Source organism: Dermacentor silvarum, chromosome 4 (genome assembly GCF_013339745.2).
Source record: "Dermacentor silvarum isolate Dsil-2018 chromosome 4, BIME_Dsil_1.4, whole genome shotgun sequence".
In the NCBI taxonomy this organism is placed as follows: Eukaryota; Metazoa; Arthropoda; class Arachnida; order Ixodida; family Ixodidae; genus Dermacentor; species Dermacentor silvarum.
In genome coordinates, this window is record NC_051157.2 from 5,724,145 (window position 1) to 5,737,599 (window position 13,455).

The 13,455-nt window shown below is 47.7% G+C and overlaps 1 protein-coding gene across 1 annotated transcript in view; it reads right to left on the minus strand.

Annotated features, from left to right (window-relative positions):
• Positions 1 to 13,455, minus strand: part of LOC125944620 (cytochrome P450 2J3-like) — a 97,146-nt gene that overhangs the window by 54,609 nt on the left and 29,082 nt on the right. Inside the window, exons 2-3 of the mRNA XM_049665125.1 lie at positions 9,517 to 9,638; positions 8,420 to 8,526 (exon numbers count right to left, since the gene is read on the minus strand). Coding sequence (XP_049521082.1) covers positions 8,420 to 8,526; positions 9,517 to 9,638 — 229 coding nt within the window. The remainder of the gene's footprint in view (positions 1 to 8,419; positions 8,527 to 9,516; positions 9,639 to 13,455) is intronic.

The following is a 13,455-nucleotide window of genomic DNA, read 5'->3' on the forward strand; positions in this document are numbered from 1 at the left end:
CTAATGGTCCACCGGTTATCCATCCTACGCATTACATGGCCTGTCCAGCTCCATTTCTTCTGCTTAATGTCAACTAGAATATCGGCTATCCCTGTTTGTTCTCTGATCCACACCGCTCTCTTCCTGTCTCTTAACGTTAGTCCTAAGATTTATTCGTTCCTTAGGACTAACGTTAAGAGACAGGAGAGTAGGCTAACCATGCCGCCGAGCAAACTCGAGACATCGAACGCAAGCGACAACGGCGGACTGCGGGCGTCAGTGGCGTCGTTCTCTCCGTCGCAGCCGAACGTGTGTGTAACCTTATTAAGAAACACAAAGACGTAACCAAAAAGTGGAGCTGGGCAGGCCATGTAATGCGTAGGATGGATAACCGGTGGACCATTAGAGTTACAGAATGGATACCAAGAGAAGGGAAGCGCAGTCGAGGACGGCAGAAAATTGTCGCAGTTTCACCCGAAAGGCGAAGCATCAATTGCGATAGCAAATTAGTAGAGAGCTATACGGAGTAAGGATAGTAGTTTTATCAGCTGTATAAAATTGGACATGCAGCAGCACTAACAACGCGCAGAATTGTTGTCGACGCCGTCGGCGTTTTGCCCGCGTTCGCACTGAACGCGCGCGGCGTTTTTGTATAAATATGCATTTGGTGCCGCAGCTAAACGTCGCCTCCCCTCCCTCTCTCCCTCTCGTCCCCCCAGAGCCTTTCGCGCGACGGAAAAAGTCGCGTTTGCTCTCGATATATGGAACGGAGGAAAGAGACGCTTAATTCTGCAGCCCTTCAGGGAGCACGGCACAGAACGCGCGTTTGCTCTTCGACGTGTTCGCTCCCTGTGAAAGCGCGCGTCCCTCGCGCCCTTTCACTCGCACATACAGCGCCCGGAGCGCGGCGACGATCTTATCGCCGTTGACATCATATGGAACCTCACGGCGACGGTGACGCCGATGGCAGAAATCCGCTTTGGAGTGTCCATATAATTGCTATCGCAATAAAATTGAGGAATACTTTAATGAACCATCGGGATTAACCCAGTGATAAACACCGGGGCCGCACGTTTCAGCTTCTCTGGTTAACCGTCTCAACAGCGTGCTTGGGCGGTGATTTTTATTTCTTTATCTTGTAGTGACCGTCCGTCCCTTCTTTCTCCCCCGCTTCTCGAAAAGCTCGCTTCCCTCGCCTTGGGGGTCATTACCCCTTCCTCTTTCTTGGTATCGAGGCAGCTCCCGGACGACTAAGACGCCTGCAAAGCCAACAGGCAAACTTGTTTTTACTTTTGAATAAAAGCCATTCGACTCTCCATTTTCAAGCTGTGAAAACGTCTATTACTTGCCTCCGCTTAACCTAGCTCCCAACAAATGGTGATCCAGGACGTTCACGTTCTTTCTTTAGTTGCGAAGTCGTCGTCGTCGTAGTCACGGTAAGCAAGCGGCTCGTGCTCGCGCTCGGCACGCGCTCGTGCCACTGCTCCGCGTTTGTCGTCCTCGTCGTCGTCTTCCACAGCTGGCTGCGTTGCTACTCATCATTCCAGCGTAGAGAGAGAGAGAGAGAGAGAGAGATAAAACTTTATTGTGTCCATGATGGGTTCTGGGGGCGGTGGGGGCTGGGACACGTACTAACCCCCGGACCTCCCCTTCCTCAGACGTACGGCGGCCAGTCCTTGCTTTCTGGCGACGTCTTCGGCTATCCGGACGGCCCAGAGCTGCTCTTCTGGGTCCAAGCTCAGCAGCAAAGTCTCCCACTGCTCGGCCGTAGTTATGATGCATGTAGTGTTAGTGCGGTGGGTGTTGGCGGGTGTAGCTTTCGGGCATTCGCAGATGATGTGATCGAGGTTAGCGCGGGCCTCGCAGGCTTTGCAGAGTGGGGAGTATGCATCGGGGTAAATGCGGTGGTATAGCACGGGGTTTGGAAAAGTTCGCGTCTGAAGTAGTCGCCAAGTGGTGGATTGTGATTTATTCAGTGTTTTGTGTGCTGGTGGGTAGCGTAATCGCTCTCTGCAGTAGTGGAGAAGGATTTCTCTGAATGTTCGCGCGCCTGACCGCGATGCAGAGCAGAGGGCTCGTCAGAATCGGAACACGCAGGAGACGGATGATGGCGCTGGTGTGGGAGAGCTCGGGCGCTATCATGGGCGGCTTCGTTTCCAGCCAAACCCGAATGACCAGGGGCCCAGATGATCTGTACGCGGCGTTGCCTTGAGGCGGGAGTGCCGGCTTGCGTCCGCTCGTAGGACGCAAGCCAATCTTCAACGTCGTTGTCGTCGCTCCCGCTGAAGATGGTAGCATCCCGCTGGCAGATAGCCCCAGCGCAGAGAACGGGTGGTGACGGGAGCGTCTGTGGTTCGGCGTCTGGCGTGGTGGAAGTTAGCATCCGAGTGCGGAGTTCCAGGATGGTAGAGCTGAGGGGTACCCAACACGTCCACCAATTCTAAAGGAGGTTTATTTAACGAAAGGCCGATGACGGGTCGAGCGTTCCACCGAGCACAATCTCTAAGCTCGAGCTTCTGCGTCACGCGATGCTGTTGGCAATCCTGTTGCCTAAGTCCAGGCGTTCTTCTTCATTAGAATATATATATATATATATATATATATATATATATATATATCTTGCATCGCATGCGGTGAGTGCATCGCACGCGTAATACGAAGACGTGGATTCGTTCCCCACCTGCGACAGTTGTTTTTTCATCCGTTTTCATTTCCATTAATTTATCATTTCTTTAATTCAATTAGTAAGTACAAGTAATTTCCCCTATGTTGTCCTTGGTGTCATTGTTTGCTGGCTTCTTATGATTATATATATAACATCGTCACCCTATATTTATGTCCACTGCCGGACGAAGGCCTCTCCCTGCGATCTCCAATTATATATATATATATATATATATATATATATATATATATATATATATACGCACAGATACACTCTCATACGGGGTGTCCCAGTCAAAAGTAGACACTGTTTTAAAAAATGTCACAGTTTCGCCCTAAGGGCGAAGCAATGAATGCGATAGCAACACAGCAATGTCATACGAAGTAAGGTGAGCGGCTTTGGTAGCAATATGAATTGTAGTAAACATGAGCTGATTAAGTAAGTAGGTGTGCTGCGGCGTAAGTAGACCGACATGAAGAGAGACTCGATGACCACGAGAAGGCACGTGTGAAACGGTGGTGTTGATGAGAAGCGCTTCCCGTGGGCAGCGCGCGTGCGAAGGGACACACCTGTAGCGCTGCACTGCCGATACGGGCAGCATTACATGTGTAGCGTGCGTTGGAAAATGTGGCCCGACTATCACTAACTGAATGAACAAGCGTGGTGTGAGCGCGCACAAACAAACATGAATAGATCACACTGAATGACTGCAGACAACGACTGTCAAAACGCTGGCAGCAAGCGCATATATACGCCGCAGCAGCGGGCGAAGGTACGTGCGGTCTATCGCTTCAACAGAAACTTTATGCATAGTGCATAAAGGTCAGAGCCGTGTGGAGATAAGAGACGGTGCGGCGAGCGACAAGCGCGGTTGTTGGCAGAGGAAAAGTGCGCCCCCCCCCCCCCCCCCCCCCCTTGCTCCCTCCGGCGCTGGCTTTCCGCTTCCTTGCTTGCGCGTGGGAGATTGCGTGCATTCGCTCTCCGTGATAGCGCGCGTCCCCGCACGCTTCCGCTCGGGCATACGGCGCGCGGTGAAGATTTTATCTATACGGAACCTCACGGCGACGGCGACGCCGACGGCAGAAATCCGGCTGAAGTGTCCATATAATTGCTATCGCAATAAAACGATGGGGTGTGGTAGGAGGCTCAAACCAATTAGTGTTGTTGAGGATCGCGTCTCCTAGTCTGCGGTATTTTTTTTAGTGTTGTTGAGGATCGCGTCCTCTAGTCTGCGGTATTTTTTTCGTCTTGCAAGGTCAATTACTTAGTATAAACTAATTGCCTAACTTTTAAAATATTTGCTTCACCAAGAATGTGCCAATACTAAAGTTGTACATCACATTTAAAAATGTCCGACTGAAGTGTTTGCAACTAAGTACCATTGATGGAGCTTCTTTTAATTACCTTTAAAGAAAGCCCGCGAAATACAAAAAAGATATGGTTGATCCCTCTTTCATAGGAATCGGCAGAACACGCAAGTGAAACGTGTCTTCACAGAAGCTGCTGCTGCGAAAGGCGCACCATTTGCGGGCCACGGTGGCGTCCTGTTGGCTTCGGCTACAGTGTACTAGCATTCTGGTCCGGCGCCGTAGTGGCTGCGGCAGCCAGACGAGCCATAGAGAAAGGAAATCAACAAGAGCTCCCATAGAGTCCAGCGGCCTAATTGACTGCAGCGCGCCAAGCGGTCGTTATGAATACCTGAACCACACTTTCGGTTTTGGACGCGCACGTTTTCAATGCTAGCTGGCACGCTTTACGCCGGCTGCGCCCATCGGCGTTTTTTATTGCTCAACCGGGTGTGGTATTGGTGCGCAATCGTTCTATCATTTCGCAAAAAGTATTGCGAACGATATTAACAAGCCCCATCGAATGCGTGCCACGTGCAATTTCACAAAGTAGACGCAAGGCACCTTGTCCAATGAGGAAATGTTTATTTTGCTCTATATAAGTACTCGGTCCTGGCGTTTTGTGTATTCATCCAACGTTGTTTGCTCCAGGTAAGCAGTAGTTCCCGTACAAAGCTCCACCGTACGGTATCAGTTGAGAAAAAGTAAATTACAAGCATGGCGTCATTTTGGTATTTAGACATAAGAATACTGCATGTAGAGGCGAAACTTGCGAAAGCGGTGAATGGGCGGCATTACAAACAAAAAGCAATTCGCTTTTACATACATGGCGTAGAAAATACCCGACTCATCCCAAACAATACCATATGAAAACATCTGATTTCCAAGCATTTTCCCATTCCCGGGCATTATTTCCGGCACTTTAATATCACAAATATGCGTGCAACTTCGCGTTTCCAAAACTTGGCCTCAGGCGACACGATGGTACGCTACGTATACAGATGGACGCCAACAGAGGCTCCCGGCCGGACCATACTAGACGCTCGCAGAATGCCTTCTACTCGCACTCAAGACAAATGCGTGGGTGCAAAGCCTGTTTTCAGTCCTTTAGAAGACAGAATTTTCAAATTACAAGTTTCTGTTATGTTCCTCGGCGTTATCTTTTGCGCGTTCTGCCGGCGCCAGCAACACACTCCCATGTTATCACTCTTGGCAATCGCTGATCGCGTTTTCGACAAGCGTGAGTACCGAAAGAAGGTATATGTTGTTGCGGAGCCACAAAAAACGTCACAAACTTGTCCCCCTAAGATTCATTACACACCAAACTAACTTTGTCACCACGGCCGAGCTGCTTATCGCAAACTGCGTCACATCGCTCTGTGCGGCCAGCGTACCTAAAGAGTACCCCAAAAAGTTACGAAATTACTTTTCAGTAATGTCTGGCGTCAGAGAAAGCGGCACAAACTTCTCCTAGTAAGATGCACTACACTACGCACTACGGCCAAGTTGGTTCTCGCTAACTACGTCACAGCGCCATGTGCGGCCAGTGTGCCTCAAAAGTACAAAAATAAGTTACAATAATCCCCTAGGAAGCGTCGGAAACATGTCCCAGCATGATTCATCAACTCAAGTTAACAGCGCCAGGATGGCCGTGCTGTTTTTCGCTAACTACGTCATAAGTCTCGGGCCCGTGCCTTAAGCTAACTTGCGTCGCAGACTGTGAAACAAAATTTCTCATCTTGCTGTAGTCCAATAGTGCAGTTGTGCCATGTCCAAGTGCAGAAGGAACGAAAGAATACGCTGGGGCCAAGAAACCAGGCTACAATAAAAAAAGCTGGCAGATCCCAGGTCGCTGAGTGGTTTCTGAGTGTTCTCGCATCTATTTTCGCTGAGTCATTGTCATAACCTACATCAGATATGTCATGATAGGTCATCAAATATCATGATGTCATGGCGTTTATGTCATGACCTATCACTCATGTTCGCCATACACTCCTGTCATAGTATGTCAATTTTGGTACATACCAAGCTAACGAAACGACCATGAGAACACCAGGACATAGGCGGCTGTTTCATGACCTACATGACACGCATGTCATGACATTCATGTCATGACATATAATTATTGTAGGTCATATACTCTTGTCATAGTATGCCAATTTTTGTACATACCAAGTTAACGAAACGACCATGAGAGCACAAAGACGTAGGCGGCTAGATAGATAGATAAATATTGTTAAACTAGCAAATGTTCACCAAGAAATGCTTCGCATTTAAAAAAAAAGGACACTGACGGGTCGCCGAACAGGCGTGCGCTCACACGCGCTGCCGTCCTCGCTCGCTTCGGTGGCGTGTCTGGCGCATGACGCATGCATCTGGAGCGTCATTGGCCCGTCGCCAGGTAACGCAAGAAAAATAAGTCGCAAAGTATAAGTTAATTTGTACGCAAAACTTTTAATTATCGCGGCAAATAATTTAAAAAATAAAACAATGTCTGTTAACTTAATTTCACTTTTCTTTGTCGATGCTCGCGGTAGCTATCGGATGGGGTCAATAATATTGTGACGTGTTTCCTGTTGCCATGCAGTTTTCGCCGAGTGTCCCCTATTGTTGAATTTCTTTCTCTATGGTCGAGCTGCGACCACGGTGCGAACACGCACAATCGCTACTAATTACAACGGTTAAGCTTGGCGAGGTGGACATATCGAAACGCGCCAAGTGTCTCAACGCACTGGCTTGCCCGCGATAAATTCATAAGATCGTTTTATGCCGCGTGTCGAGGCGTTCGTCCGTGGCGTAATGGTTTAAACATCGGGCTTCTCTTCCAGAGTTCGTGTGTTCGAATCCTGCCGTCGGACAATATTAATAATGTTCTTTGTTTTATGATTACTTAATGTGTAATTATTGTGTGAAACTATGTACACTTGGTTGTTTATTCTATGGCTATATCGCGTTGGACCCTCTGCTGTGCTGTGACTACCGAAGCGCTCCCTGTCGGCGCTCGTTAGTGTCACAATGCAGTGCTTCGCTTCACCGATCACGGCCACGGCGGCCGCATTTCGATGGGGGAAAAATGCAGAAAACACCCGTGTACTTAGATGTAGGTGCACGTTAAAGAACCCCAGGTGGTCCAAATTAATCCGCAGTCTCCCACTACGGCACACGCCTCATAATCAGACGGTGCTTTTGGCATGTAAAACCACATACTTTAATTTAACATTATTATTTTCAAGCGCAATAGTAGTTGAGCGCAAAAGTCTGAAATGATGACTATGGTGATGACGAGATACTGAAGTGAGGACGATGGCATGACGGGAACGGCATGACGAGAGTTGCAATGATGGAAGGACCGCGATGCCGTCCCGACGATGGTGTATGACAACCAATGCATGACGACGGCATGGGCACAATGGGCTGGCAACGAGTGCATGCTGACAATGGCGTGACGATGTATCAATGGACGACAATGGTACACGCCGAATGACGAAGTTGGCCCGACCACGAAGGCAATTACGGCTTCACGAGGGTGGCAGAATCACGTAAATACAATACAATAAAGAAAGAAAGATTGACGTCAATGCAACTTTGAAGGCGTTATGACGACGGCGTGACGACAATGGTATGACCGCACTGAAGTGATGACAATGATAAAAAGAAATTGTCGCAGTTTCGCCCGAAAGGCGAAGCATCGATTGCGATAGCAAATTAGTAGAGAACTATTCGGAGTAGGGATAGTAGTTTTATCGGCTGCATAAACTTGGACACATTGGCTTACTAACTCAATAAACAATCGTGGTGTCAGCGCGCACAAACAAGCATGAATAGATCACACTGTATGGCCGCAGCCAACGACTGTCGAAACGCTGGCAGCAAGCGCAGGTTCGCGCGGTCTATCGCTTCAACGGAAACTGAGCGGCGAATGCACAGCGCATACAAAGGTCAGAGCTTGCGTTGTAGTGCACGTTAAAGAACCCCAGGTGGTCAAAATTAATCCGGAGCCCTCCACTACGGCGTGCCTCATAATCAGAACTGGTTTTGGCACGTAAAACCCCAGAAAGAAGAAGACGAAGAGAACGCATGCATGACGATTGTATGAGGATGATGCCGCGACGGCATGACGAGTGTCGGATGACAAAGCTGGAATCAAGATGATGCAGCGACCGTGACGGCATCACGACCACGAGCCCATACCTACTGGATTAGCTATTTATTAGACAACTTGAGTCACTGGGTCGGGCTAGAAGGCGTGATGACGACGGCACAGCGAGTGAAATCACAAAGCTGTAATGAAGTAAGTAAGAAGGCTCAAAACGGCTGAAGTAGGCGAAGAATCCTATTAGCATGAAGAAAAAAAAAAAAAAAAAAACATCGCGGCACAGTGCAGCGATAATCGAGAAGAAACAGTATCGTGAGCATACACGTGACTCACCTGAATGCGGATGTGCATGGACTCCTTTCCGTATCCTAGGTCGGCGAGGATCTGCATGCACAGGCGCCTGTTTTCCTTCCAGGCCTGGCCGCTCAGAGCCACGATCCCTGCGATGGTCACGTTGCCCTCGTCTTCGAACGTAGGCGCACGCTTTCATTGCCACTGAAAGTTGCTCGCGAGTGCGCTCACAAACGTATTTTATCGGTGTCTTGGGATGGATGCATGGATGGATGTAAAACTTTAATGAAATCCTGAGGTACGCGACTCAGCGGGCCGCTGCCACGTTGGGACAGTCAGTTGGTGTCTTGGGAGACATTATTTCTTTTCACGTAGTTTATATGTTGAGGGAATGGGGTGAAAGTTAGGAGTAATGTGTGGGCAAAATTTCAAGTTTGCGTGATTGTAGTTTTATATTTAAAGAGAAAGGGGGGGTGGGGTGCAGGCTTTAAGCGAAGGCAGGAGTCGCCAGATCTTTGAGTGGACGAGTTTTAACGCGATAGCATTAAGGGCCCCGTGTCGCAGAAAATCCGGTGTCGGTGTCGGCATCGGCAGTTTTGCCCGTGAGCGAAAACGTTCGTAAATATTTATGTATATGCCACGCCTTGCTATATGACATGCGGTATATGCGGGTTACATTCATTCTATCACTTAAGTTGCCAATACAACGTCTTACATTCTTGACAAAGTTATTCCTCGGAATTTTGGGAATGAAAGCCCACAAACAAATGTCATGAAACAAGACACCGACAGCGCTTGCCTTTTATGTTAAATCTTCTCAGACTGAAATACTAAAATGAGCGGCACAATAACAAAAACCTCAAAATGATGTAATTTTCTTGGCGCGGCTGTGCACAACCTCCGGGATCAGCCCAGGCAAGAGGCCGCGTTTCTAACAGAAAGCTCGCCATCGTGCATAGCGTTCGCCGCCAGCGTTTCCGGTAAACATTAAGGTTATATAAGCTGCAGTTGCCAGGAAGCGTGAGAAGCAGTCAGGGATATTTGAATGATGTCGTGTTCCACTCTTAAAAGCGAAGCTTAAGCGTCCTCCAAGTTTTTTTGCGCAAGGTGGTACATTGGGGAAGAACGCAGCCACTTACCTTTGCTGTTGTTTTGGACTGTCCAGTTAGAGGGACGATTCAGCATCTCTCTCTTGCACAGGTACTTCTGAATGGACGTGTCATCCACAAGGACAACAACGTTTGTGAAGGCCAGTTTTATCCTGTGCAGTGAAGAAGGATAGAACAACTTTATTATTTGCCACTGCAGATAACTGCCACATTGCTGGCGATGCTCAAAAGGCATGTCGTGGTACAGCTGTTCTGCGACTGCGCCATGTCGTTATAATTATAATACAGTACAATACAGCCGCAATGCGCAATGCCTCACGCAATGCCTCACGACTTCAAGTGTACCAGAAAGCTGGAAGAACACCAACATTATACTCATCCATAAGAAGGGAGACCTTAAAGAATTGAATAATTATAGACCCATTAGCTTGCTTTCAGTATTGCATAAAATATTCACCAATTTCCAATAGAATCAGGGCAACACTTGACTTCAGCCAACCAAGAGAACATGCAGGCTTCAGGAAAGGATACTCTACGATGGATCATATACATGTTATCAATCAGGTAATAAAGAAATCTGCGGAGTACAATCAACCTCTCTGTATGACTTTCATGGATTATGAAAAAGCATTTGATTCAGTAGAGATACCAACAGTCATAGAGGCATTGCGTAATCAAGGAGTACAGGACGCATACGTGAATATATTGGCAAATATCTACAAGGATTTCACAGCAACCTTGGCTCTCCGCAAGAAAAGTAGAAAGATACCTATAAACAAGGGGGTCAGGCAAGGAGACACAATCTCTCCAATGCTATTCACTGCATGCTTAGAAGAAGTATTCAAGCTCTTAGACTGGGAAGGCTTACGAGTGAGGATCGACGGCGAATATCTCAGCAGCCATCGGTTTGCATATGACACTGTCCTATTCAGCAACAATGGGGACGAATTACAGCTAATGATTGAGGACCTTAATCGAAAAAGTGTAAGAGTGGGGTTGAAGATTATTACGCAGAAGACAAACATAATGTTCAATAGCCTGGCAACGGAACAAGAATTCAGGATCGCCAGTCAGCCTCTAGAGTCTGTAAAGGAGTACGTTTACCTAGGTCGGTTACTCACAGGGGACTCTGACCAAGAGAAATAAATTTACAGAAGAATAAAATTGGGTTGGAGTGCATACGGCAGGCATTGCCAAATCCTGACTGGGAGCTTACCACGGTCGTTGAAAAGAAAAGTGTACAATCGTTGCATTCTACCGGTGCTAACATATGTGGCAGAAACTTGGAGGTTAACAAAGAAGCTCGAGAACAAGTTAAAGACCGCACAAAGAGCGATGGAACGAAAAATCTTAGGACTAACGTTAAGAGACAGGAAGAGAGCGGTGTGGATCAGAGAACAAACGGGGATGGCAGATATTCTAGTTGACATTACGCGGAAGAAATGGAGCTGGGCAGGCCATGTAATGCGTAGGATGGATAGCCGGTGTACTATTAGGGTTACAGAATGAATACCAAGAGAAGGGAAGCGCAATCGAGGTCGGCAGAAAACCAGATGGGATGATGAAGTTAGGAAATTTGCAGGCGCAAGTTGGAATACGCTAGCGCAAGACAGGGTTAATTGGAGATCGCAGGGAGAGGCCTTCGTGCTGCAGTGGACATAAATATAGGCCGATGATGATGATGATGATGATGATGATGATGATGATGATGATGATGATGAAATAGATGGTTATCTGTGTTTCTGTATGTTGTAAACTCAGCGTCGGACAACATTAAGACTACCTGAGCTGTACGAAAATTGTGAGCATGTACTGCTTCACTCACTCACCATTGACAATAAACAATGTAAGCTTACTTGTTTGAAGTGTTTTATTGCCAGTTGAGGCCTCTCGGTCACCTGGCGCCATGATAAAGATATTGTGACGGAAGCGAGATGGAGGCGAAGGATATATTTACAAAATATATACAGAGGAGACTAGGGCAAGAGATGTCCGATCCGGCCCGAGTGCCAGCGTCTTCATCGTGACGATAACCGAGATGCTGGCCATGTATGTTTCACCAGATCACCGTGACTGGGACTGCACGTTACGATTTGTTACCTTTGCGTACAATTCCTCACGGCATGACACCGCTGGATATTCACCGTTTTATCTGCTCTTTGACCGACATCCTGTATTGCCCTTCGAGACTCTCCTTCCTTCGGCTCCTCACTCGCCTACTCAATATGCCAGTGACGTCGCAGCTCGAGCCCGTGCAGCTCGTCAACTTGCCCACGATCGACTTTCTGCTTCGCAAGCAGCCCAGAAGTCCCGTTATGACAGCCGACACAGAAACGTGCACTTCACTCCTGGCTCTCTGGTCCTCCTATGGTCGCCATGCCGCCGCATTGGCCTATCAGAGACGCTCCTCTCACGTTACACCGGGCCCTACAAGGTTCTTCATCAACTCGGTGACGTAAATAACGAAATTGTACTCATGGAACCTGCTTCTTCGACCTCATCGCTGCCAACTGAAGTTGTTCATGTTTCCCGGCGGAAGCCACACTGCTCTTCTAGCTCCTCGCCTTCATAGCAAGCGCCAGGACGGCGCTTCAGCTGCCGGAGAGTGATGTTACGGAGCGATCCATAAATGTGGATCAACGCTATGCTTGGCAGAGCGACAAAGACGACAATGAAGACGCTGGCACTTCGTCCGGATCGGACATCTCTTGCCCTAGTCTCCTCTGCATATATTTTGTAAATATATCCTTCGCCTCCATCTCGCTTCCGTCACAATATCTGTAGTGATGTTAGAGTACAGAACACACGAATACCGCCCCGAAACCGGTAACAAAACGCCCAAAACCAGCGAGCGAGCAGCGCGACGAGCCCTACGAACCGCTACCGTAGCGGCCATATTGCTCACTACGTAATGATGATCACATTAGATGAAGATGATTATTTATTGGCATCCCCTCTGAAACAGGGCGGCGACAAATAGTCATCTAGCTTGCTTGATTTAATCAGGTATACTATACATGTTCTTTATATAGCATTTTTTATACCCCTCATTAATCTTTTTCTTTTTTTTAAACAATTTATCTTGTACCGCTACCTATGATTTTAAGAGATCAGGTCGCATCTATCGTTTCCCTGCTTTTTTCCCACCAGTACTCTAATCGTCTCTTGCTTATATATACAGCTGATCTGTTAATGTTTCCTTCCACATTAAGCCCAAGCGCTTCTGGTAGTTGCACGTTACCTACGGTTCTCGCTGGGTGGATCTCGTCGCATTCCATTAGGATGTGCTGAGTGGTCTCTAGATCTTTCCTGCAACATCCACATGCCTCATCTTGTTCCGAATATTTGCTCCGGGATGTTTTGGTCTATAGGCAACCGGCTCGAGCCTCAAATAGCAAGGCTCGAGCCGGTTATCTTACAGCCCTTTGTGTTATCGTACAGATTTTCCCTTCTAATTTCTTTCTTCTCATTCTTGTAAATCTCCATTGTCCTTTTTGTTTCCATTCTTTGCATCCAATTCACGGTCTCTATTTCTCTCACTTTATTTCTGATGACTCCTGGTTGTTTATTTGCAGTTTCGATTATCCTGCACTTGGTTGCCAACTTCCTTGACCTCTTCCTCCATTCTGTGTCCACGCTTTTCATGTACAGATACTTGTGCACTTCAGCCGCCCATTTATTTTCATCCATGTTCGTGAGCCTTTCTTCAAAACTAATTTTGCTGTGTGCTTCTCTGACTTCAAAAGAGGCCCAACCCATGTCACCCTGCACTGCCTCATTTGTGGTATTACCGTGGGCTCCCAAAGCCAACCGGCCTACTGATCTTTGGTTAACTTCCAACCCCGGCAAGATATCCAATTTTAAGCATAGAATGGCATTTTCGAACGTTAGCGCTGGCACCATTACTCCTTTCCAGATTCCACGCACCACCATTTATTGTGGCCCCACAGTGCTCGGTGTTTCATTGCT